This window comes from Rhineura floridana, chromosome 2, assembly GCF_030035675.1.
Source record: "Rhineura floridana isolate rRhiFlo1 chromosome 2, rRhiFlo1.hap2, whole genome shotgun sequence".
Taxonomy (NCBI): domain Eukaryota; kingdom Metazoa; phylum Chordata; class Lepidosauria; order Squamata; family Rhineuridae; genus Rhineura; species Rhineura floridana.
In genome coordinates this window covers 13,473,379-13,500,338 of record NC_084481.1, presented here as the reverse complement: position 1 = coordinate 13,500,338, position 26,960 = coordinate 13,473,379, and the positions used below count along the sequence as shown (strand labels likewise).

The 26,960-nt window shown below is 38.9% G+C and overlaps 1 protein-coding gene across 24 annotated transcripts in view; it reads right to left on the bottom strand.

Moving 5' to 3' along the window:
• Positions 1–26,960, bottom strand: part of MAP2 (microtubule associated protein 2) — a 468,623-nt gene that overhangs the window by 115,682 nt on the left and 325,981 nt on the right. For all 24 annotated transcript variants that reach the window (XM_061607844.1, XM_061607838.1, XM_061607849.1 and 21 more), the window contains one exon: positions 15,930–16,215. In XM_061607844.1, the coding sequence (XP_061463828.1) occupies positions 15,930–16,191 (262 nt within the window). In that variant the 5' untranslated portion in view covers positions 16,192–16,215. The remainder of the gene's footprint in view (positions 1–15,929; positions 16,216–26,960) is intronic.

Below are 26,960 nucleotides of genomic sequence, written 5' to 3'. Positions count from 1 at the left end.
AATTTAAAGGTGTAATTTTAATTTTGCTAGTTGTTTATGTCACTACTATTGCCATTACATTCAGTGATATACGGGAATTATGATTTATGAGTAACATTAGTACAAAAAACATTACTAAGGATCCTGTATGGTCTGGTACGGGAGGAGGTCCATGGGGGTGACACCATGAGTTACTGCACTGGGTGACACCAACCCTAGTGATGCCACTGTCCATTTCCACACCCTATAATGTCCATTTTATTGTTTACATGGTAGTTATCTATAGATGAAACACAACTAAATCAAAAGCCTCCAATTATCAAGGGATTCATTTCATCACTAAACCACATCAGAGTTAAAGGACTCTCAAGAAAAGAAGCCATGATTAAGTGGCTTTGGAGTACTAAATGCAACCATTTACTATACTTATTGCTACAGCAACAGAATGAACTATATTCAGATTGTACTTAACTTCTTATCACATCCTTGCTCTTTTGTAGTGCTCAAAACATGGGGAAAAGGGCAAGAATAAAATAAATCTACTGATTTTGAAAAGCTAAAAACTAAAGGTGGCCATACATGTATTGTGTGGATGTTTATCAGTTGGTAACTGCAACATCAGATTATGGTTTGTATGTATGAACTAGCTATCACAGAGCAAAAAGTGTATCAAATCCCCAATATTACCATATTATTTTTCAGTAAAGGCAATTCAAACAATCAGGTGCAAGTCAGACTATCAAGTGGCTGAGCAATGAAAACACCACTGGTATACTTGCACATGTGAATGAGAACCAGATATAAGAACCAAATACAAGTTTCAGGCTTCCCACCGATAAGGCTGAAATATTCCAGGAAAAGCAGGAATTACTTCTGTGGAACTTCATTAATACTATATCAATAGCACATGATCTGGCCTGAGGATTGCACCCTGAATATATTAAGATGTCTAATTTCTTCATGTTCTCAGCAGGAGTGGGAATTTAGGGGTCTAATGGAACAGAGACTTCCAGAGGAAAATGTTTTTGTAACTCTACCTGTGGAAATATATCCTGGAAAAAAATGCAGGCTCAGAAGAAAAATGCTTATCATCATCGTCATCAATAAACTGACACACTGAAAATGAGGTACACTTGGAACCCTATAATTTATATAGAAACTGGCAGCAAAATTATCACACAAAAGATAAAGATGGACACACACAATAACAAACATCATGGTAACTCCTGTGATCCCTTTCAGGCACACAGGAACTGCTTCCTTGTACTTCAGTTCCCACCACAAGGGGAGGTGTGGATCACAGTCTCCTTAACAGAACCATCTTGCCAAGTTACCTATTGGGTAAGAACAGGGCCGGCTCCAGGAATGCCGGGGCCCTTGGGCATCAGCTTGCCCTGGCCCCTGGAGTGAGTGTGCGCATGTGCGTGCATCACACACACACGCACGTGCCCCCCATGCCCCCACCTACCTTTCTACTGTCTTTTACCATTGCCCTTAACAAAGATGGCGGCCAAGGTTTCCCTAACGGGATGGCACCTCAGCGGCCAACTTTGTTGATGGCATGCATATGTGCTATGTGCACGGATCTCTGCCATCAACTAAGATGGCGGCAAGGGCTTCAATACCTTAGGGAAACCGCGACCGCCATCTTCATTAAGGGCAATGGTAAAAGACAGCAGAAAGGTAGGTGGGGGTAGGGGGGGTGGGGGGCATAGATCACGGAAGGGGAGCGGAGGGGCAGCTGAGGGGGCCCCTGTAGCTCCAGGGGCCGTTGGGCCACTGCCCAACCTGGCCGCCCTTACCCGGTGCCCGGGGTAAGAAGGTGCTAGCAATGATCAAGGCTAGAACTAAGACTCTTCAGACATGGACTTTGCTTCTCATGGGGTGAATCACCTGGGGCTTAGGTCAGAAGGTTTCCTGGATTATTTATTTATTTACAGCATTTGTTTTTACCCTGCTCTTTAGCCAAAAAGGCTTCCAAAGTGGCTTACATGATCAGTAGCAAGGGAGTCCCTGCCCTCAGGCTTACATTCTAAAAGACATTATACATGAGGAAAAAGGAATGAGGAAGAGGACGGGGTGGGGGGAGAAGCAAGCTCAGGCACCAGTTCTTAAAGATACATGTCATATAATGATCACCTGATCATCTGTGGGTAGCCTGATGGAATGACTGCTGCTAGGTGACAGCTGACGGAGGGTAAAAGCCTCTCAGCAGAGGTGATACAAACGCCCTGCTTCTCTTCTTCTCCTCTGCTCTGCAGCTTGGTTATGATATGTTGCCAGGCTCCAGACAGCCCATTGGCTTCCTGTGACTTGGTAAGACTATAAACGCTTCTGTAAAAGAGTGGGAATTTCCCTAGGCAATAAGTGGTATTGGCTGTGCCTGCCTGACTTCTAGCTCCATGTAGATTTGCACTCTGCCAGCCTGCCTGCCTGCCATGTGCAGAACTTCCATTGACATCCCAGTTCAGAGACTTGTGGCTCCCTGTTCCTGTTACTCTTTTCTGTTGAGGCCCAGTAGCTGATCTACCCACATTATTTACAATATTTACAAGCACTCCTGGGCTGCCTGAAATCACACCTCGCTTTGTACGTGTATATGCTAGTGTGCATGTTTAGATTCACAATATTTAGATTCATATAACAAAGTGTGTAAAAATAGGATTGCCACTAAAATTTCAAATAAAATGAAATCTGAACCAAATGTGGGTTTCTCCTCAGGCAAAACATGTGATAAATACTGCAATACTTTTGATAAGATGGGTCAAATTTCTAAGACGTTTTATACAGCTCTTGCTGAAAACATGGAGAGAATATTCTTACAGATTCAATCCTAATGCAATGAAATAACAATAGGCTTTTCACTCTGATTAATGCTATGAAGAAAGTGCATGGAAGAGCTTCTATGTTAGCTATGGCATCTTGTTCATCTCTGTAGGGAATGTTGGAATACACCATGAGTATGTGCATCAAAGCACCAGTGGTGATTTTAACTGCCTTGGGCACTAAAGGCAGGATAAAAATATTTTATTATTTCATTTCCAAAATGCTGCAACAATTACTATGAATGAAATAAGTGTGAAATTTGTGTGATGCATTTCCTATACAGGCAGACACTAAAAAAATGTGTCAAGTAATCAAAAGTTGTTGGAGTCGGGGTTATCTTTGTTTTTGTTTCATCACTGATTATAGTTGCTTATTGTTCACAAGAACTGCTCACACAATACCATAAAGAAATATAGTTTAAGCATGCATCCATCTAAAGACTGATGGTAAGTCTGCCTCTTCACAACGGTAACTGAAGACTATGTGCAATTACAGTTTATCATCCAGACATTTATCAGTAATTTGCTACTAAATGTATTTATGTTTTTGAACAGTTACAACCAGCTCACTGTCACAGCAAAGGGAGCCATACTTCTTTTTGTCCGAACTTTGTAACAGTTTCCAGACATGTGCAGGTTTCTTGGAAATGCTTCATTTTCTGTGAAGAGAGTCCCTTTACAGTGGAGGCTGCAAGTATCAATGGCAGCAAAAAGAGCCTGAATCGTGGGAGGCACCATATATGCCCTATACTTAGTCTGGCCTTGCTGTGCAATTTTATTATGTCTAGCTAGCCTGATTCACTCCCAAAATGAAATTTTATATTATTTTTAATGTGCCAAGTATGAATATAACACACACACTACAATTGCCAGTGTTTAAATCAGTAAGGTGCACACTGTGCAATGTATAGTGCAATTACTACCACAATCTCCTTTGGGAAAAGAAGAAAAAATAGAGTAGTTAATTAACAGCTTACACCCCAAGGGACTAATCAGCAACAGGATAAGAATCATACTTTGGGCTTTCAGAGAATAAATTACCGTGCAGAAATAAACACAGGAAACATAGATATATTTGGCTACGGCCCATTTTCTTTTTGATACTCCTGGTTGGGAGTATCTGCTTACAGTTAGTCCTTTGTAAAATACCAACTGTAATAGAAAATGAATGTCTGCAACTCAAGGTCTAGTATTATGAAGCAAGCTCATAGACTTCATCTGACCTACATTTTTCAAGTGAAATGTCTTCATGGTCACTTTCTGAGCTGATATGTGGATTAGAACACAGTTATACGTCACTTTTGTTCTTCTCTGAATTTTGCATTACAGTTCTTGGCTCAGAAAAGTACCAAAATGCATATTTTAAGTGAAGAAAAATGAGTATTCTAAGATAATATTCATATAAAAACATCTATTTTGTAAATAAGCATGTTAAAACAATGCAAATTTTCAAACAGTTTTTCCCCAAAAAGTAATTTGCAGATTGATGTTGAAATAAAAGATGGGATATTTGAATGTTGTTGTTGTTATTTCAATTTATATCCTGCCTTTCCTCCCAAAGGAGTCTAGGGTGGCAATGTGGAAAACTGACACAGCCCAGAAATTGACTGATTCATCCATCCTTAAGAATTATTCCCAAAGTGCTGGATTTTAATACCTTTAGCCCACTAACGATGTTTCCTGGTGGCAAGGACAGTGCACAATACAAAGATGAGAAATGCTGCAATGCTGCAGTGAGAACAGGATGAAACGTTGCCAAGATCAGCAGCACTTGCTCTGTATGTGAGTGTGCCCACACATATACAGAGAGGGGGAAAGAGAAGAGAGGATTTGGAAATGGACTGAATTAGGGGAAATATGAATATTGAATTTCTGTCCAAAGTATTTCTAGTAAAGAGATCCAGGCTTCTGAATGCATAAGAATGCAGTCTCCTCTTTAGATAATACCTTTGAGAAATAACAGGAGGCTTTGGAAGAGGATTTCTGACATTCCTCAATATCAAACCAGGAAAATTAGGATATACATTATAAAACTAGCAACACTTTTCAACTTCACTATGAATTGCTAGGAAGCTTCTCATGGATTTGCAACAGTGCTAGGTAAGGCCCTTGTGGAAAATGAGGAGCAAGTGAAAGTGGAATAGGCATCTCTGAATCACCCGCATGCTGCTGAGTCAGCATATGTGGTCACAGACAATCATTCTGCCTCGCTGAGGAACATTTTCTCACTATCTCTGAACATCGCCTGCAGGAAGATTAAACAGTCTGCAATGAAGGAGTATGGAGACTAGACACAGAGATATAAAAAGAGCATACAATGTTTTGTAGGGCCTAATTGCTACAATATTCCTTCAGACAAAAAGGGAAGCAATGTTAAAGGATCTTTACAGATGATTAAGAAACCCACGCACATATAGCTCTCTCTCCCTCCCCCTGTGCACGCTCTGCTCTGGAGACTTGGGGGAACGCCTAGAACAGATGTAGAGAGCACACGGGGGGAGGACAGGGAAATTCCGTTGTGCAAGTAGAAATTCTTGCACTGGTTGGGCCATTACTTAGCATTATGGTGGATACAACCAAGTACTTTTAGAGTTATTCTAAAAGCAAACTATGATGGATGTCTGCCCTTCAAAAAAAAAAAGAAGTAAAAGAAAAAAAAGTCCCACTGAGTAGGCCTATTGTAACTCTTTGGATCCTGACCATTTCCACCTTGGACCACTCACTTTCTCCAAGTCCATTTAATAACCAGGCAGCAAATGCTATCCTTTCATATTCATTGCTAATAGAAGGACATTTAACCAAATAGGCCTTCCTCACTATATTCTTGAGTAAGTTGTTCTTGAGAATAAGACACATGAAACCCCTTACCCCTAAAGAAGACCTGTGAGCAAAACACATTGGACAGTCTTCATTAAACAGATCACTACTTTCAAGCACGAGCTTGAAACTCGCTTCTTTGGACACTCCACTCCACATCTGTTGTATGAATTTTGACCCTTAAATGGCTAAAGGTGAACCTACACATTTCTAAAATGTCAGGACTTGACAAATATGTAGGCTTGGATCTAAAGAAGTAACAGCAGAAGGGATGCTGATGGATGCTGACCTTCCCACCACTTTGTGACCCTGCCAACCCTCTCCTGGGGACTTCCTGAATGTTGTACAGCTGTGGTTCAGAGGGCCAAGGAGGACCACAAAAAAGGGGCAGAGGCACCTTCTGCAAGTCGGACCCAACTCCCTCTTCCTGCTGCACCCCCCTGCATCACACCATATATCACAAACTCTCAGAAGCACAGTGGGAGGCAGCCGGAAGAAGAAGGTGAGAAATTAGCAAAAGAAGCCCTGCCACCAAGGGATGCTCCCACTGGTACAAGGGGGAGAGGGGATTTTTGTCTATTCCCCTTCCTCCTGCAGTGCTTTGAGTCTTCCAAAAACTCTGTTCAGGAGGGTTGGAGGACCTGCTAGAACAGTGTGGGAGGATCTGAGAGCAGAGTTTCTTTCACTCATCTACAAGATTGTAGAAATATACATATTAAGAGGTATCTGTTTTCCTGCCTTATTTAAATGTGCCATATTTACATACAGCAAAACAGTAGCAAGAACTGGTTATATAAACAGCTACTGAAATATTAGATCCAACTCTTGGCTTACAAAAACGTTTCTCACTGATACACATGGGGATAAGAATCAAACTCTTAGTCTGAGCCCCCCCATCACTAGAATGACCATCAGTTTGTCTGTTCTTGTACCTTTAAATAGTGTAAGAATTCCTCAAATGAGTTCACTCATAGCCGACACAATTATCTGACTCAGACGATTTTAAAAGTGAGGTCAGGCTCAATAAATCTTGAGAGATGCTGAAAGCACAACACAAGAGGAGGTTTAGCTATGTAAACCTAAAAATGCCACTTATAATGATATATTATGTGTGATTACAGCTAACAGGCTATAGCATTAACCCTGCGGTTAGCTGTGCCATTTTATGTCCATGACAAAATGTGTCCCCCCAAAAAACCCACAACAGGACTCAGTAGAATGTAAGAAACCTCAGTTTCTTCCTCATATATCACATCAGCAGGTAGCCTAATCCACAACTTGGGTAAAATGAAGTAACAGAATTTAAATTGATGATTCCTATATACCAACCTGCAGGCCATTGGTTTTTTTTTTTTTTAATTAGTCACTAAAAATTAGGAATTTTTAAAAAAACAATGATAGGTGAGATACAAATTTTAATTAATAGTATTAGCATTTGCTGTTGTTTCTTCAAGCACAAGGCATATTGTTGTCTGGTAGTGTACTAACGCAGAATCCTCCCTCAAAGAGACAAAAACAGAGAGGATAGACGAATGGATGGAAATGGAGACAATTATTATAAATAGGGATGGAAAGATCTGTCAATTTTGGTTCTTTCATATTCTCTTTTTTCTAATCTTCAGTGCAGTTCTCCACACTTCTGTAGCAATTCATGATTTTTTTAAAAAAAAAAATACTCCAGCATTTTAGTGCAAATTTCTCCTAATAAACACATTTTTGTAGGCAGTTATGACTACATATTTTTTGAGCAATTTCTCATCATATAATCCATTTTTATGTTATTTTCACTCATATATTCATTTTATGCACACTCTCCTGGAATATATGCATTTTTGTAAACACTGGTTGGTGAACTGCATTGCAAAATTTGAATAAGTGCGAATTTAAAAAGATGGCTATGTTTTGATTCTCATATTGACTAGGAAAGGGCAAATGTAATATATTTGACTTGAAATGCGAACTGAACTGAATTAGTAGCCCATCCCTAAATATAAATACTGTAATAATCTAGAAGCACTGGATAATAATGCTGAGAAAAAATTAGCTATGGGAAGTCTAAGGCTGCCTTCACACATGGGGCTGATTGGGTTAGTTTAACGGATTGAAAAGTTAGCGCTTCTGCACCAATTTCTAAAATCCCTTTCACACTGCAGTGCCTGTTGCATTAAGGAACAGCAGCTTTTTCAGCCAATATACCAGCATTTTTTGCAGCTGTCTTTCCCATGGCTTGTTTTCATCCCTCACCCTTTTGCACTGTCCCCCACTGTGAAGGAGGTCTAAGATCTAGTCCCGTCACCATGCAACCCCTCTCACTATAGGATCTGACTTTATAAATTGTTTTAGTTGCATCAAGACAGGGGTGTGTGTGGAAAATGAAAATGCTGCTGCTATCTGTGCTGCTGCTGGAATACCAGTACAACATTCATCAGGCAAAAAAAAACCCCGCGTGGGAATGCACTATATGCTGGAATGCCTGTCACATGAGCAGCTGCAGCTAGTGAAAAACTCCTGTGATCTTCCAGGTTACCAGCCTTGCTAAAAGATTATTTCTGGCATCATTTATCAGGGAAATTTGTGCAAACTTCCACTACATTCCACTAGAATTCTGGAGCTAGCTTGTGCATCGTGTGAAAGATAAACTATAATGCGCAAATTACCAGGTAAGAAATTGTCAGAATAATGGAATAAAGTTCAGTGTGAAAGCAGCCTAAATGGAACCAAGACATTTGAAAACAGCCATTGAGGATACACTACAGATTTTAGTGGGACGTGAGTTGCAAGAGATCCATGACTGGATCTCCCATCTCTTTAAAAGTAGCTGTCAGGGAGGATATTTTCCCTCCACGCCATTTTCCTGAAGAAAATCTTTCCTTCCCCCCAACACCTGAAACTGTTATTGCCCTGTTAGGAAAGATATATGGGCATATGTAACTCTTCCATAACAGGGCAAACTGCAACTGAAGGAGATTTTCAGGTAAATGGTGTAGGGGGTGGTGTAAGGGAAGTGATAATGAACACCAGAGCCTAAGGCAGGCCCCAGTGAGCCCTACTAGCTGAGTTTGGGAATATGTTGTCTCAGCTTAAGAGTCATCTGAAGCCTGAATAAGGCTAGTAAGGCTTAATCTTCCAATGGCTCCACCCCCCTGGGAAAGCTGTTTGTAATATTTAAATGACCTTCTCCCTAAATCTGCCATGCATGGTTCTGTGTGAAGGCAAGCTATGGAGATGAAAAGCTGCAGAGGAATAATCCTCAGACTCAAGGATTGCAGAATAGCCACATCTTCAATCCAGGGCGGTATAGAAGGGTTCCCCCTTAAGTGGGGCAACTCATATATCTTCAGGCGAACACTGAGGCTGAGGATTTGACAGGTGAGGAGTTACAGCCCTCTTAAATGTTGTGGTCCCATTCTGGATCAGGGGCTTCACAGCAACTGTCCACAAAAAAATTAAAGGGACAGGCAATCCAATCATGGATCTCCAATGTCTTGTCTAATTTGAAGCTAAGCAAATAAAGTGTGTGAAAGAAGATTCTGGATGAATAAAGGTGAAAGAAGATGAAGTTGCAGGAGGGGCCATGAAAGGAAATGAGGGGGAAAGATAAGCAGGGGAAAACCATTAAGAGTTTTATAAGTAATACAAGCAACTCCAATTATGATGGATTCAAAATGGAAATACAGAGTGCCTTGTAAGTTTTACTGGTTCTTTTTAGTCTGTTTCTTATATAACTTTGTAAATAAAAATGGAAATGACAGTGTGATTCTAGTTATTTTCTTTTGCTTCTATATATTACCCTTCAGTCACATATGGTTACTTCCTATAATACTTTAATGTGCCTGGGTCCTGCACTGATCTGACACCACACAACACTAACACTTCCTGTATTCATTGTATCATGGACAATTACACAGAAACAAACTTAGGTTTGTCATCAAGGGAACATTCAATAAGAAATCAAAGGCAAAACTCAGCTGTATGACAACCATATCTGTGTGGTACATGTATTTTCAAATACCTTCTTCATCACATTCGTTATTTACGTTAGGCTTATACTTTAAAAAACCTTAAGATACATCTCTCAAAAATGTAGTATTTGAAGAAGCCCCTAGACATACATACAGGCTTGGATTCCAACATCTATGCAAACTCATGGAGTGGTGCTCCTTGTCCCTGCATTAGCCCCCATGAGCCCCTAAAAAGCTTCTCTTGAGAATCAGAGAACCTTGAGAACAACATAGGATGCTGTGTCGGGAGGGGGGTCTTGAACCTGGAGGAGAGAGATGGCAGAGATTGTGGATCATCCCTTACATGAGCAGAGATACTTTCTGCTCTTGCTAGGGTACATTTACATCCAATCCATATGCTTTCTGGAAATTTTAAAGGTATACAAAATTCTCTAAGTGCGGCTCTCTGCATGTATGTTTCGCGTCAACTTGTTGGGGAACTGATATATGAAATAATTATTTGACTTGGCTGCATATTTTGGTTCAAGAAATAGTAAACAGAACTGACTAACTCTGATATCACTCAGAAGCAAAACACATACACAGTGCAGGTGTTTATTATATCTTGAAAAAGAAACCCTTTGTGCTAAACTAATGAAGTCAGAACCAGAGCTTGGAAGTAACTAGTTACAAAAAATGAATTACTTGTAATTTATTACTTTTTTGAGGAATTAGTAGGTAATTCCTTTACATTTTGATTGTAACAGGAGTAATTTTATTACTTTTGAGGAGTAATTGTAATGTTTCCAGCAGTACTTGGGGGGAGGGAACAGAGGAAGACTTCTGCTCCTCTGATTTGTGGATGAAAATCATGTGCCTCAAACTGGGCTTCTGTGCAGCATCGCCCTTCCCTCGTGCTCTGTGGGTGTGTAGGAGGTGACATGGGAGGAGGTGGAGAGAGAGACGGGGGTGGAGTGGAGAAAGCAATTGTTTTAAAAAATGGCGGTGGTGGAGAAGAATGGAGTGGAGGGAGAAAGGAGCCAGAGGGCAAGAACATGAATAAAGGAGGAGAAGGAGGTAGCAGAAGAATGGAAATAAAGAACTGTGCAGGTAAAAGATGACAACGTGTGTGTGTGTGTGTGTGTGTGTATGTGAATACTGTGTTTGCACTTGGCACACAAAGCAGTCTCTGCAGCCCTCCCTGACTACTTTGCTGCCTTTGCAGTGTTTTAACTTTTTTGCATCTTGGGGGAAAATGTTTGCTTGGATGGGTGTCCCTTAGTTGGTGGCAGGGCAGGGTCTGGAAGTGGTTCAGTGAGAGAGATTACGCTTGCTGGCTGAGAGTGTGTGGGGGAGGAGGGCTGTATTTGGTTTGAGGTGCAAAGATCTGAGTAGTGGCCTCTGCCTCCCTTACCAGCAGAGAGACCACCATTGCTATCTTATGGATAAAAAGTATTATTCTACTACATCTGTGAGTGTGTTTTTATTGTTAATGTTGTTTTAGGTGACGTATTGTGCAGCAGCCAAGGCCAGAACTTTGTAGGCACTCTAGTTTTTTAAAAAGTAACTTAAGTGTAATTGTAGTGATTACTTTTGAGTAATGGTAAAGTCATCAATTCCTCTCAGAACAATTGTAATCGTAATGGTAATTTATTCCTTTTTGTTCTCTATCTTTGTTCTGTGTCGATTTCACATGTATTCATGTAAATCCATTTTAACCACAAAATATGTATTTAAATATGCATTTTATCTCAAAGTACACATTTCCAAATGTAGTTTGCCTTAAAATACTATTTTATTTTATTTTTACAAATTTTTCTACTTTTTTGAGCTGTGGGCTATATTGCAAAACTCAGAGAATGATCTTAAAGATAATTATGTTCTGGTACTGAGGGATCTAGAATCCAGCCCATGGGATTGTCATAGAGTCAGTTTTGTGACTGGCTCCTTCCACTGAAATGTTTTCATGTGTTCATTTGAAAGAGAAACATTCTAAAAACCCTCCAGTGAACTGAAGCTTTTTGTGAAAAGGGGCTCCAATTTATCCTCAAAGCAAAGGAGGGTCTACCAAACTATATATTAAAGGGACTAGAAAAATTGGGTGGAATCATACTAATAGATATGCATTTCATCAGTACTGCAAGCTGTGGTGTAAATCACGCTGTGCAATCCTGAACATGTATATGCAGAAGTAGGACTCACTGAGTTCAACGGGACTAACTCCCTGGGAAGTGTGCTTATGATCACAGCCTTAAAGTCTTGTTGCAAAGGATGATGCCTACAAAACATACAACAGAATGAGTTAAGAGACAGATACATTTCTGTATGTTTAATTCTTGGTTAAACGAGGGTATAGCATTGAGCTCTTTCCCCACAATATGATTTCACAATTTCTTTACACAATATATATACCAGTAAGTCAAAAGCTGGTTCAGCCATCAGTGTATTACGCTTTCCTTCATGCTGAAGGTGTGATCTCTGAATATCTTAAAGCAGTATATATTTGTTTATACATTTATATATTAATCTTTCACCTTATCAGAAAAGAATTGAGAACAGTTTTTTTAATAGTTGCAAAACAGAGGGATTGGACCTGAGGGTGCATTGGTGATGTCATAGGCATTAGCCGATAGGCAGCATCCACAGTTCAAGCTTTTCCCTAGTTCAAGCTGAAACCTTGCATAATATTTTTTTCAGAACAATATCCTAGTATCAGATTGGATGAGGGTAGTTTTAAATCACTATTGTTCTTTATCTGCCTTCACCCTCAGACCCAGGGTGAGACTTGGTTTCTAATGATAGCTGACTAGGAGAGCATTTTATTATTCTTTAGACTTCCCTGTAACTATTTTTTTGTAAAAAATAGTTTCCCCAAAGACTGTATTTACAGTACTTTAACAGACATATTCCAGCACTGTCAATTTTTGAAACACTTTTAGGGCCTGGAGATTTAAAACTGTCCAATAGCTGAGAAATTATGAATAGCTTTTTCATAAAGTACTGTCAACAGCTAGTAAATGGTGCTAAGATTATCCTCTTTGCATGCATGGCTGCATACACCAAGGGCACTTGTTCATGTGGGAAAAATGAATTCCTACTGTTTAATTCAATGGGGCTTAAAGGATGCATTCAGCTGAAGAAAAATTCTAAAGAAATAGTTGTTACTTTTAGCAATAAACAAATAAGCTTTCATGAATGCCAAATTATTTTTACACAGTGATTATATTTCACATTAAGATAAATCTTGAAATGCTTGTGCTGTTTGTTTCTTTCAGGCAAAGTTGAAAATGGGGCAGGCTTAGGGCTTCAGAGGAATGAGTGTACGTGTTTATGAGGGTTCCATGTCGGCTGCTTGGATCCCAACCAAAACTCAGTTGGCAGGTGATGCTAATGAGCTCCCCAAAACAGATGCTCAGCTGGGTGGCATGTAACTTTCTAGCTAAGCATTGGCTTAGAAAACCTTACAGTGATTTTTAATAAAGCACAAATACTGGCTTGGATCCAAAGGTGCCCTTCAGCTAGCCAAAAGCCTCTTGTACTCATTGAAGGGCTAATCCATTTGCTAGAGTTCGGGCACTTCACATAAGCTCTTTTCAAGACCTTTGGACTGTCCATTAGAGTTTATATGTTATCGCCTGTATTTTTCTTATTCACCATGTTTTTCTTACTGTTCTTACTTAGAGTTTTTCTTACTGTAATGCAAGCCCTGACACGTGGTGCTGCGTTGCAAAAAGTCCTCCACTACCTCTTCCAAGCACAGTACTAATACATTTTCTCCATCTGCTCATGGTTCTTTGGATCCAAGTAATTGACAATACATACATCAATACTATTTATGTAGCCTTAGCCTCTAGTGACCCAGGAGACTGATTCTTCATAGCTCCCTCTTCCTTGTTGAAGACCCAAACCTTAGCTACCCTGCCCACACCTTACCTACCCACATTGCCTGAGTCATATTCCTTCCTTCCCTCAACTAAAGCACTATCCAACAATTAAGACAAAGCTCTTCAATGCGCATGGGAGCATTGCCTCAAATAAGCTGTTATCCTATGTATCAATGATACATAGAGTTTAAAACTGACTAATCAACTAGATCAAATAAATCTGACTAACGTATTAGATAAAATAAGCAATCATTCCTCCCTTTTCAGGCATATTGAGAAAGCTGATCTAAGAAGTGGTTTCTTCTGTGGATGGATTGCTGTTTTATTGTGTTTATTGGCTTTATATTTTTATACAATATTGCTTTGTTGTATTGAACTGAATTATTGTATACCACCCTGGGAACTGCCACATTGAAGGGTGGGCTATAAATAACAATAAATCATCATGATCATCATCAATAGTTCTATAATTCTATAGAATTATAATTCTATAATAGTTCTATAATTTAATAATGTTATTTGTTATTTAATTTAATTTTTGTAAATTGTATTGTTTTATTGATGTATTTCTATATTTTTTTTTCTTGTAAGCAGCCTTGAGGACCTTTTGGCCATAAGGCGGGGTATAAATAATAATAATAATAATAATAATAATAATAATAATAATTTGTGTTACTGGCATACACACACACACACACACATTATAAGATTGTACAATGTGTCACTACTTCAAAGAGTAGTAATTTGAAGTGTGGGCAGTCTCCTTTTATGGCTGTGATATAAATGATTTGACCCTGAACACATGAAGGGAAATTTTGTTTTAGTGGTTATGACTATTTTCAGGCCCAGACAAAAAAACATATTATTTTAAGTTTATTGTTTGTCCTCTTAGGTCTCATCTGCAAACCTAGCAGAATAAGATGATAAGAGTCCCCAAGGTGTTAGAATGGACTGGACTGCACCACTTCAAAACTCAGATTGGGAGGATTTTTTTTTTTAAAAAATCCCCTTATGCTAAAACTTTCTGCAAATGGAAAACAGCATGGCTGGCAAAGGGCTGCTCTACACCATGTTCAACCGATGTGCTAGTTTTCTACTTCTAGAGATGTTTTATATAGGAGAGGCATTAAAAAATTGTTTCTCCCTCCCACAGACTGTAGTTGGTGCACTCCATTCCAACATTTCATTCTGTTTCTTGTGTAGACCCTCCACAGTTATTGATAGAACATTATCTAGCTTGCAGCCACATGCAGCCCTACACAGAGTTGTCCATCCCCCATGCCACTGCCCCAATCACACCCTGCCCCTGCTTTTCTCAGACCACCAAATAGCTGCTTGGCGGCTACAGGAAGCTATGAGGAGAAAGGCACACAGGGATGACTCTCCCTGTACACCTTCTTCTCTATTGCAATCATGCTTCCCTCAGTCCACCAGTGCCCCAGTGCCAATCAGTTGGACTGTGGGATAGTGCTTGATGTAGTTCCTGTGTGCATGTGTGTCTGCCTATCTCTGTGTGTCTGCATTTTTGTGTGTGAGAGAAGGGTGTGTGTGTGTGTGCACGTGCTGTTGGAGACAGACTATGTGCATGTGCGTGCTCTTGATGCATAAATGGAATTAAATAAATAAATGGGTGAACATGCAGTGAGTGTGTGCAGCCCACCATCCACCAACACAGTCCTTGAAGCCAAAAAGGTTGCCCATCCCTGCCATATACAATATATGTGAGGATGGAATGTGGATCTGTTCAAAAAGTGAAGAGTCTGGAACATTAAGATTAAGTGGCTGGTCTGATTTTTTCACAGCAAGTCACACGTTAATCTAATATTCCATTTAACTCTGCTATAAATTCAACAGAAATGCCTGTGGTGTCAGCAGTCACATTCAATGTCATGACTATAATGACCTCAGCGCTGAATGCTAAGCAACTCAGTTTTTGGAGCACAATGATTTAGCGAGCCAGGAAAGAAATAATTTGTGACAGTATCTGCCCTTGGTTTCACTCTCAAGACCTGATCCTATCAAACATGATGGCTATGGAACATATATGCCATCCTTATGCTGTGTCAGACCATTGTACTGTCTAGCCAAACATTTCCACTGTGGCTGGCAGCAGTTCTCTAGAGGCTCAGACAAGGTGTTTTCCTGACGCATCATCTGAAAGCCTTTTTAATTAGAGATGACAAAGACTGAACCTGGGGCCACCTGTGTGCAAATAATGTGTTCTGCTCCTCAGCTGAGGCCCCTCTCCTTTTTTGTGTTGTGCTTCCTCCCTTTACTTTTAGGATCTGACCTTCGCCCACTGTCCTTTGCAGGAGAAATCTGCTCCATTTTCAATGTGCAAGACTGAACTACCTGCTGTAGCCTAATCTGATCTAGGCAATTAGGATGCCTATGACCAGGGAAGAAATATTTGCAGTGCCCTCCCCTTGAAAAGCAAGGATTAAATGGACAAAGGAAAGAGGGATGGGCCATGGACCTTTTACCTGCAGTTTCTTTCTCTCCTGTAGCTAGTTCTCCATTTATCCCATTCTCTTTGGTTCTGGAATATGAGCTCTGTTGTCCACGGGCACCATATCCTCCGTCTTCATCCTCTCTGTATGGAAATCCATTAGCACTTCTGACTAATCCTTCCCCTGTCCCACTTTGCTCCTTCATCTCTGGGGAATGTGAATGTGAAGAAGCCTCTGCTATCTGACTTGAAGTCCAGTGCGGTGCCTTAGCTTCATCTTTCCTATCGTCAGCCATGTTGCTCCGCCTCTACAATTGTCCCTGTAATAAAAGATGAAGGAAAGATCACCAGTGAACTGAACGGGAGCAATGTGAAGGTATATATTTCCTCCTAACAGTGCAACTGAAGTCCTTGCAAGACAATCAACAGCTGTGGAGGCATATAAATTGTGATGAAAGAAATGCCATTTTCACAGTGCAAAGGAAATGTGAACATCTTGGAAGCTTTGCCACTGACTGCCATATAACAATACAGCAAGTATTTTACCCAACATTTATTTATGGATTTAAAATGTGTATCCTACTGTTCATTTGCATCTGTGCAGTTATTCCATTTTATTCTCACACAAACCTTTGAGGGGGGTTAAGCTAGTAGACAGAGCTTTTTGGCAGAGCAGGAATTTGAACCCAGGTCTTCAAGTCTAAGCCATATCGCTTGGCTTGCTATTGAGAAGTCTAGCATATTTAGGAATACAACAAAATCATTAGTGTCAGAACACTAGCTATTTGACTCTGGATGTCAGATGGAAGATAGGAGACAAAAGCTGGGTTTAACTATTTAATTTTTATTTTAATGATAGCATGTATTCAGTTTCTTATATTAAATAATCCTTTTGGTCACCAATTTTTTTGAAACTGGCTCCTGCAGTGGCTTTCACACTTCTACATTCCAATCTTTCGATACCCCATTGCTGCCCAAATGTCTACTCAGGAGTGCCCACTCAAACTTTGCCAGTGCAGAATAGGAAGAGGAGAGAGGGAAGCCATATCCATCAGGCCATTATGCAGCCAGTACCTACAAATGTATGTTCAATAACATACCTTTTTCTACAAGCAAAATCTCTTGTGACTCACATCTACAGTACAGGACTAGGTGGGCCAATGGTCTGACACAGGCTAAGGGAGGAAATCATTTATCTCTTCTCCCAATCATTCCACATCTATTGGGCCTCTCACAGTAGCAGCAGGAAAATTAAGCTGGATATGAGGATTTACATGACCTCAATATGAACTGTCAAACATTCCATTGCAAAAATCTTTGTAAGTAAACATTTCATTCTTGTAGCATAATGAACGTACGAAACTGTTTTATACTCAACCCCCTAGCCCAGTACTATACTGCTGGCGCTTTAAGGTCTCAGGTAATCTTTCCCAGCTGTTTCCTGAGGTCATTTTAACTGGAGATGCTAGTGACTGAACTAGCAACCTTGTGGCGCCAAAAACATGGTCTTCTACCACAGTCCTAGACCTCCCCATGTCACTGATGAATATAATTGTTTATTGACAGCTCAACAAATCCTTTTTTAACATCCTTTTTCAGGATGAATGTGCTTCCTGCTGTTCAAAATCTTTGGTAAAGTAATGCTCACAAGCTATGGATATTCCTCTATATAAGCAATGGAAATGTTCTATCTATAAAATGATCACTATGACATGCATCTTTCAGTCGATTCTGGGATCAGAAATGGACTCAGTATGTTTAATAGACAATTACTGAGACGAATGTAGATTTCATTCTCATGTCATTTGTAAAGCACTTTCCCAGTACAGAATGCCAGAGAAATACCTGGAGTGAGTCAAAATGCATCCCTCTCTGTGTTGTACGTAAAAATTAATACCTGCCCAGAATGTTCTCTTGAATGCAGACTGGTAAGCAGAGAATACATGACAGGTCAATCCATTCCCAGATTCTTTTTTTAATCCTTAAAGTAACTAATAATTTCATGAAAACATTTGCTCTTTTAATTAACTGCACAGATACTCTGCTGCCAAAGAAATTTGTATTGGTGTTATTCTAAACAATATCTTTTTTTTTTTCAAAAAAACCCCACAAAAAACTAAACACATGCACAAGCTGGGCTACAGAGGGGAGAAATCCATCTCTGGACAATGTTCTCAAGTGCTGGTTTTAGAGGGGACCCAAGTGGAGGGCACTTTACTGAAGGGAACCTCACACCTGGTGCTGGTCTTGCTACTCTAATATACAAAATAATATAGAAATCAGACAAACCAAATCCATTCCAAGTATTTTTGTTTCCCAAACAGTATATCTGTATTGTGACTTCAAAAATTAGCCAAATGCTTACACAAACCTTCTCACTTTTCAGAATGTGTTAAGCAGTATATAATTTATGAGGTGATCACATCTTGTACACTGACAATGAAACTTAAGTAGGAAGATGAGGGAGTTGGGGAGGGAAGACAAAAGGCGTGCTTGTGACTGTCTGGCCTATAGGAGAAAACTGAAATGATATCATGGCAGTTACATATCAGAGGCTGAATCCACAAGGTTGTGATTGAGGCAAGAGAGAATAAGGTTTCATTATACCATGTTGGTCTACCACTGTGCACACAGATATAAATACTCTGGAAATGTGAATTCTTTACTCTGTATATCTGCTTACTGAAGAATTCTAAATTTATTACCACTTTCACAAATATGTAAAATAAATTAATAATAATAAAAATAATGTTACTTTACTCATTTCTGGATTTGTCCTGTGGAATCATAATATAACAGTTCACTAGATTTCAACTACCATTTACATTAAAAATTAAGGGGGATTTTATTTTGGCTTGGAAATGAATGGATAAGGTTTTTACCTATTGTTTACTAATTTGCCCTAAATAAGTGAAAAATGCCACTTTCTGAACCATTAGGGGGTGATGACTAATTACTGATGAGCCAAATTGCTTATTCGGAAATATCATATGTTATCACCCTCCTGAGCCTATCCTACCTTTGAATGTAGAAGGTTGGAAAATTGTATTTTGAATGTTCCCCCTATGTTTTGTTTTGCTTTGAAACTCCCTTCTTATAGAAAACTTAACCAGGCCTCTTCTCTGGCATGCTAACCTTCTTTGTATAAGTCATTTTTTGAGAATTAGTAGCATTTTAACATATGATCCCCCCACTTGCATTTTGAAATCAGGGAGAACTCTTTCATAGCAGATTATTGAACATGCAACTTAGCTGTTACATTAGATAGATGTGTTGGTGCCAGGTACAGAACAAAGGGATGCCATCCTGTGCATAATGATGCACACACCTGTTCCATTAATTTCTACTGCACATAGCCTATGAGTGCAACACGGATGTGAAGAACACATCTCAGTAACGGATGTTCATCAGTACTGTATTGTCCAGTATTTATATCAATGTATCATTTTGCTTTGTTTCTAAAACGGATTTCCTGAAATAGCCAAAAAAGAAAAAAAAGTGAAGGGTTACTGTTTCAAAAATTATGCATTGTTTAAAAGAATTTATCGCATGCTTTGAGGCAGGGAAGGGGTGGCGAGAGGAAGTTGTCTACTGAGCTCTGAAGAAAGAAAACTATACAAACTCCTAAACATGAGTGAATTTAGATGGTGTTACTAGTCTGAGCGCTGTGGGAACTTCTAGATTGGAGTTTCAGACAAGGTTATTCAAGGAGCGAGTTCTTTGTGAGATCTCAGGTGCAGGCTGGGAAGAAAGGCTACACTGGAAATTGAGGGGAAAGAGCACTGGCTTAGAAAGGTTTCAATAGGGAAAACTACTGAATACTATTGAAGTATTTATTTCTCCTTATTTTCACACACTGTGAAAAGTCTTAACTGATGTCATTTTGGAACTTCCTTTCAGTCACCATGCTTGAGATTATGTACCCAGATTATGAGTCTTCAGAATAGAAAGCAATTTCTTTGTATATTTTGATAAAAAATGGTTTAAAACACTTACGGCATACTACAAATTAAAAAATTTTAAAATTTGTGCCACCATTTATTCTGAAGGTTTAGTTTAGTTTTTTTTAAATTAAACTAACTTAAAAAAAACCCCTAAAGCTGTAATCCTATGTGTAATTACCTGGGAGTAAGACCCACTGAACACAGTGGTACTTATTTCTGAGAAATTGTTGATAGAACTGCATTGTAAACCTTTTACTATTCTTCTTTCTAAACTACTAGATCAAAAGGAAGTACATGTCTCTGTAACAGGATTTCTTTCTTTGCAATAAAAGGAACAATTTATCTACAAAATATGGTTTGCATTGTGCATGTTCCTTTCTATACTCTCACACACTTTCCTCATTTCTGCTATGTCCAAAACTTTTCCTGAGCCATTCCAGCCTTGCTAGGTCTTGCTGTATTTTTACAATATCTTCCAGAACAATTTTGGTAGCAACCAAGAAGTCTATTTGGAGCAGTTTCTCTCCTCCTTGAACTAAGGCATCAAATACTCAAAAATACTACTAAAGGGTGCCAACTGTATACATAAATCAGTATAATATTTTAAAATTATTACTTCAAACAAGGAGTCAATGCTACATGGGAAAAAAGGCACTGGGGTACCAAATAGATCAAAACAATGGGAATCAATTTGCAATGATTTTTTAAAGCCCTTCAAATGTATGTCCACAAAAAGAATAAATAGAGTTAAAATCATCTATAGATATTACACCTCTCCGTTGACACTAAATTACATATAAAATGCAATTAATTCACAATCCTGGATGCATTTTATTAGGAACACATTTTTCATGTGTGATGGCCATGAGAGAAGAGATCATTTTTTGTTAAAAATATGCTTGGAATGTAGCAGAACACTGGGGCAGCAAATTTGCTGTACTCCTAAATAAGCTTTATCATCATCATTTAAAGGCCAAAACAAAATATTACCATATAAGGAAATTATATTATTCATGATAGGATCAGGCAGACAAGCTATAGCTAAAAACTGGAAGAAAACAGCAGAATTCTCCATAGACCAGTGGTAAAGTAATACAGGGGGTGCCGTCTTGCAAAAAACTAACAAAGCCATTGAGAATTGTAAATCAACAGTCAAACGACTTTACTGAACAATGGAACTGGTTGATAAGCTATGGAAATAAAAGCAATGGCCATATAAGAACTCTAGCACACATGGTAAATTATGGACAGACATTTTGGGGTAACAATATTAGAACAATCATCAATCTACATAAGCTGTTCTGTACTGAAAACAGTACTTGGATATATGTACTAAATCCTTGGTACTGGATTATTAGTTTCTATATATTTTATATTATCCCTGGTGCCAAAGGTCAACCAGGTCATCAATGGCCAAGGGCCCCTCACTGGCCCAAATTGCTGACCACTTACTCACCAATGGGCCCAGCTGGGTCCCTTCTGTGGCAGCTGACTAGGTGCTGGTCTCCACACTCCACCTCTTTGCTGTCTTCCCTGGGCTCTGAGAAAGGGTCAAGGGGGTCCTTCTTTTCAGAGTCAGACATTTTGGACATGGTGGCCAAGGAAATGTCTGTTCTGCCACCACAGTTTACAGCAGTGGAGACAAAGGCTTTTTAGATTTTTTAAACACTTAAAAATATCTTAAGTTTAAAAAGTCATCCTAGCCACAATAGTGAACTGTGGTGGCACAGGCATTTTCCTGGCCCTCTTGCCTGGAAAGCCTGGCTCTGAAGAGGGACCCCTTTTGCTCTTTCTCAGAGCCTAAGTGCCAAGGAAGTAGCAGAGAAGCCATGAGCATAGCTGACACTACTCCAGTGACAAATAATTTTTTAAATTTTAAAAAAGGAAGAGAGGGAGCAAGGGGGATAGCAGGAGGAATGGGGAGCAGCAGGGGGGAAGAGGAGGATGGGTGAAGGGCCCAGCATCTGGGGGGGGCATTGCTGGACCCTGCAGGGGGCTCTGTGAAGTCTAGCCCTGGCTCTTCATAATATGAAAGGAAAAACGATAGTGTAATAAAAAAATGCTGCTCCATAATCTATTTCCACCCAAAGTGACTGCATCGTTCTGTCATTGACAATACAGGCAAACAGATCTGTCTGTATGCTAGCTCTTATTTAGATTTTATTTAATCTAGCTGGGGTAAAATGCCAAAGATAAATTACTTTGTACTAGAGCAGCCTTTCCCAACCAGTGTGCCTCCAGGTGTTGTTGGACCACAATTCCCATCTTTCCTGGCCATTGGCAATGCTAGCTGAGGCTGATGGGAGTTGTGGTCCAACAACATCTGGAGGCACACTGGTTGGGAAAGGCTGTACTAGAGGCTACATTATACGTAATATACATTATACATATTGTAATTGTTCTGGATTAGGGATGGGAACCATTGGCTGGTGTCGCTTCAAAAGCATTTTGTCGACTGAACAGGCACTATCAGTTACAGTTTGTTCTGTCTGCTATCTACTGCTTTTCCCTCCTCAAAAATATTGATATTAATATCAATGTTATCTTTCAAAATATCGATATTTCAGACTTCCGGGAAGGGTGACTTAGCCTGTGCCTGCTTTTGAGACGGGCTCCTGCCTCAAAAGAAGCTTATTCAGATATATCAGTCAGTTTTTTCTTTTTTTTTGACTGATTAAACTTCTCCCGGGTAGGGAGAAACGAAGAGATTAACCTCAAAGCCTATTTTTGTTGGGACGACCAGATCTCATTAATTTATGGGACGAGGTCCAGCCGACGAAGGTGGGGACGGATTTTCAACAGCAAGCTCTATCTGATAAAGCGAACGTTCACCTTATCTTCTAAGAGAGAACGCACTAACAGGCAAGCACCCTTCTTTCTATATTTTTCTTTTACTTGACTTAAATTGTTGCTGTTTAAAAGAGATTTGCCAGATTGATCGGTTTTTGACATCTCACTGGGGAGCCATAACTTCTCTCTGCTACGCACTAATTAATAGCTTATCTCTGTTTTTGTTGCAAAAAGCTGTCCTGGATTTGCATTCTAAAGATATACACAGAAGAGGGATTTCTATTCCAGATTTTTATTTTGAAGAATATTATATTGTCTGAGACTACTCTCTTTTTGGTCTATTTTATTTTGACGAATCTGTTTTCTGACGACTGCCATTAATTGTTTCGATCCTGGGAACTGCATTTTGTTTACTTAACTATGGAGAGATAAGGCTGTCTGCTCTGTTTATACTGTGATGTCACCAAGTTTGGAGTATTAACCCAATTGTTGCTGAAATAAGAAGTGGTTTTCCTATATTTTTCTTTTAAAATGGCTATTAAGAAAGTGGCTGAGAATCTGGAAATAACTATGTTTCAGAAAATAATGGATGAGATTGAGATAACGAAACAAAACCTGCGACAGGGTTGTAAGGAGTTGAAAATTGAATTGAGTAAAATGACGCAGGAGATTAAAGATATAGGGGTCCCTGTGAGAGAGGCGACCCTGGAAGGGGTCCCTGTGAGAGAGGAGACCCCGGAGATTGGAACAAACGTGGAACAGGAAAAAGATTTGGAGTCTATGGACTTTAGAAATAAAATCTATTGTTTGGAGACACAGGAGATTAAAGACATAGGGGTCCTTGTGAGAGAGGAGACCCTGGAGACTGGAACAGGGGTCCCTGTGAGAGAGGAGACCCTGGAGACTGGAACAGGGGTCCCTGTGAGAGAGGAGACCCCGGAGATTGGAACAAACGTGGAACAGGAAAAAGATTTGGAGTCTATGGACTTTAGAAATAAAATTTATTGTTTGGAACTCAATGTTATCTCTGAAGAAATTAATGAAGATTCTAGAGATAAAGTTATCAATGGCATGGATAATCTTCTGGACTGGAATGACGTGATGGAGCCCAATATAGAGAAAATCTATGGAATTAACTGCAGCCATGTGACAATGGAAAAACTTTCAAGAGATGACCCAGTGTATTTTGAAAAAAAGAACAGAGATATGATTTTACAGCAGTATTTCAGCAACCTATTCAGAATGGATGGCAAGAAAATATTTGGGATAGAGGTAATTCCCATCAGACTCTTACTATATGACTATGGCTTTGACAGCAAGATTATTATGGAATACTGATAATGGAAGATTGGATACTGAAATTACTGGACTTAACAAGACTACTGAAGATGGAAGATGGAAAATGGAACTAATAGGGATAATAGAACAATGGCTACTGAAATTACTGAACCTAACAGATTCTGATGTGATGGATTAATTGAAATGTTTATTTTGACTATGGTTATGACAATAAGATTATCATAATTAGTAATGAGATGGATTAATCGATATGCTTATCTGGGAAAAAAAAATTGATAGATATATTTCTTAAAGAATTGAAACCTCTCTTTGACTTTTTGTGGAAAGAATAAAGTAATGTTTATGAGATTTGATGATTAAGTAAGATAACTATTGGAGGAAAGTGATTTTATAATATGACTTAAGAGACAGGATTGTTATATATTATAGACTTATAACTGATCTGATCTTTGACAAATGGGAAGTCAATATTTTACCCTTTATTTTTTATTTTTATTTTTATTTTATTTTTTTATTTTTTGTTTAACTATTTTTGTTTTTGTTTTTTGTCTTTGAATGTTTTATGATTTCGTCTTGTATGTTTTATGAAAATTTGAATAAAAATTATTGAAAAAAAAAAAACAAAATATCGATATTTCAATATTGATATCTGGAAAGGAAATACTGATAAATGAAAGAAAATATCAGTATCTTTGAAAGAAAGTATCAGTATTTTTGAAGGATGAAAGAAAATATTGATAAAGGAAAGGAAAATGACTTTACCGCCACTGCCTCCTCTGCTGTGACTGTGGCTGGTCAGTTTTCTTGTTAGCAGTGAACAATATATTCAAGGGAATATTTTAGGAGGGGGAAATCCAGTGCTGGGGAAAGCTGTTGAATTTTGGAGCAAATAAGACAGCTGTGCAAAGATGGAAAAATATGCAGTCCACTGAAAAATCTGGTGCTAAATCCATATTCAGAGGAATTTTTGCCCATCCCTACTCTGGATATTAGCCAGCTAATGTATGCCTTAAAATAACAGGTAAATGTTTGCCTTTCAAAGGCCTCACATTCTGCTAACTTTAAAAGTTATCTGAAATTATAGTGGCTCATTTCATTTTATTCAAATATGCATTGCATTTTTCAATGCATATTTTATGCAACTGATATGCTCATGGAAAATGTAATGTATATGTATATATTATATTTTTCCTATCTCCTCTCCTCCCACAAATGATACAGCGAGGGCATTTTAGCAATGGACATATGTTTCTCTACTAAGTTGCCTCAATTCAGATCCAAAAAGACTAATCTCTAAAGGTGATTATCTGGCACTGAAAAATTGCCCTTAGCTTCCATGGGAGGAGGATGTAGTTGGTACTCATTAACCTCTTTGCTCAGACTGACAGGAATAATAGCAGCGTATCCTATTAATGCCACACAAGGAACTACCGTATATTCCGGCGTATAAGACAACTGGGCGTATAAGACGACCCCCAACTTTTCCAGTTAAAATATAGAGTTTGGGATATACTCGCCGTATAAGACTACCCCTGCTTATGACATGCAGGTACTTAGCAGGAAAACTGTCACTTATAAACTTATAAATATTAATATTTGGATTGTCCAGTTGTTTTGTTTTTGTGCCTAGGAATTACCACCAAAAACTGGGGAAAGATGTGAGAAATCTTTTTTTTAAAAGCAACATTAAATGCCTAGACTCTAGTTTCCAACACTATGGAGTATTTATTGATTGATTAAGAGAATTTATATCCTGCCCTTTTGCTGTTAAAAACAGAGCTCAGCACAGCTTACAAATATAGTAAAAACAATAAAAATACACAATCAGAGAAAAACAAGCCAAAATGTTAGGAAAAGGAGTCTTTCACACCACATGCTCAGTTCTAAATACTGTTGCAGCAAGTTTTACAAGTTCCTCCAGTATTCCACTGGTGCAGGCACTCAGACATTCAAAGTACTGCATGTTTCTTAGGTTTTATAAAAGCAGAGCTTTGCTTAACTCAAAATTTCTTCTCCCTTTAATAACCACATCTACACAGGTTCCACCTCCATACTCAAAATGAAACTGAGCCTGGAAGTGTACAACAACCCCACACATACCTTGCTAATTCGATTATCAATGCCAGGATGTCTGTCTTATCGACTACTCTCCTGCTCCCCCCCCACACACACACCGGGCATCATGAAAGACCGAGTCCTGGGCTCAGAAACAAAATAAATATCTGGTGCTCTTCAAAGTATTGATCAGCCTCTTGTTTTAATTAATTATAAATTCTTGTTCTTATCACTAATGGGAGTTTATCTTGCATATGCTGTTGTTGCTTCTATGGCTGTAACGGAGTGAGGTTAAAGATAAGTGAAATGCAAATAGGAAAAAAAAATACAGAAGGCAGTAACACTTTCCTAAATGTAATACCATACCAACCACAACAAGATTCCTATAAGGCAAAAAACTAAGCATCTCACAACCAGTCAGGATTCCTAACCAAAAACCAAAAATATGATAAATGAAGAAATATTTATAGAAGCATAACTATCAAATATATTTATTATTTACACAAACTGTAAAGATATTTATAGTGCAATCCTAGGTTTATTTATTCAGAAGCAAGTCCCAGCGTATTCAATGGGGCTTACTCAAACAGGGACAGAAATGCAACCTCAAGTGACAAGCAACTTCATTCACACAACCCAAAATTCTGAATCATGCCACTTTACACTGTTTTGCAACTGTTTATACTTCTTTTTATGGTTATTGGATTTTAAATGGCTTTATTTCTTGTTGTGAGCTGCCTTGGTTTCCAACCCTACCTCACAGGGGTGTTGGAAAGACTCCATACACACACGCACACACTGCAGATGTATAAATACATACAGCCCATATAATAGTTTATTGTCAAACCAATTGGTCATTGCAGAAAAATCAGTATTAGTTTTTTAAAAATCAGTATTAGTTTCCTACAGAATAAAAACTGCAATACCTAAGTAAGCCCTGCCTACTTGCTTTAAAATAGGACTGGGGGGGGCAGAAA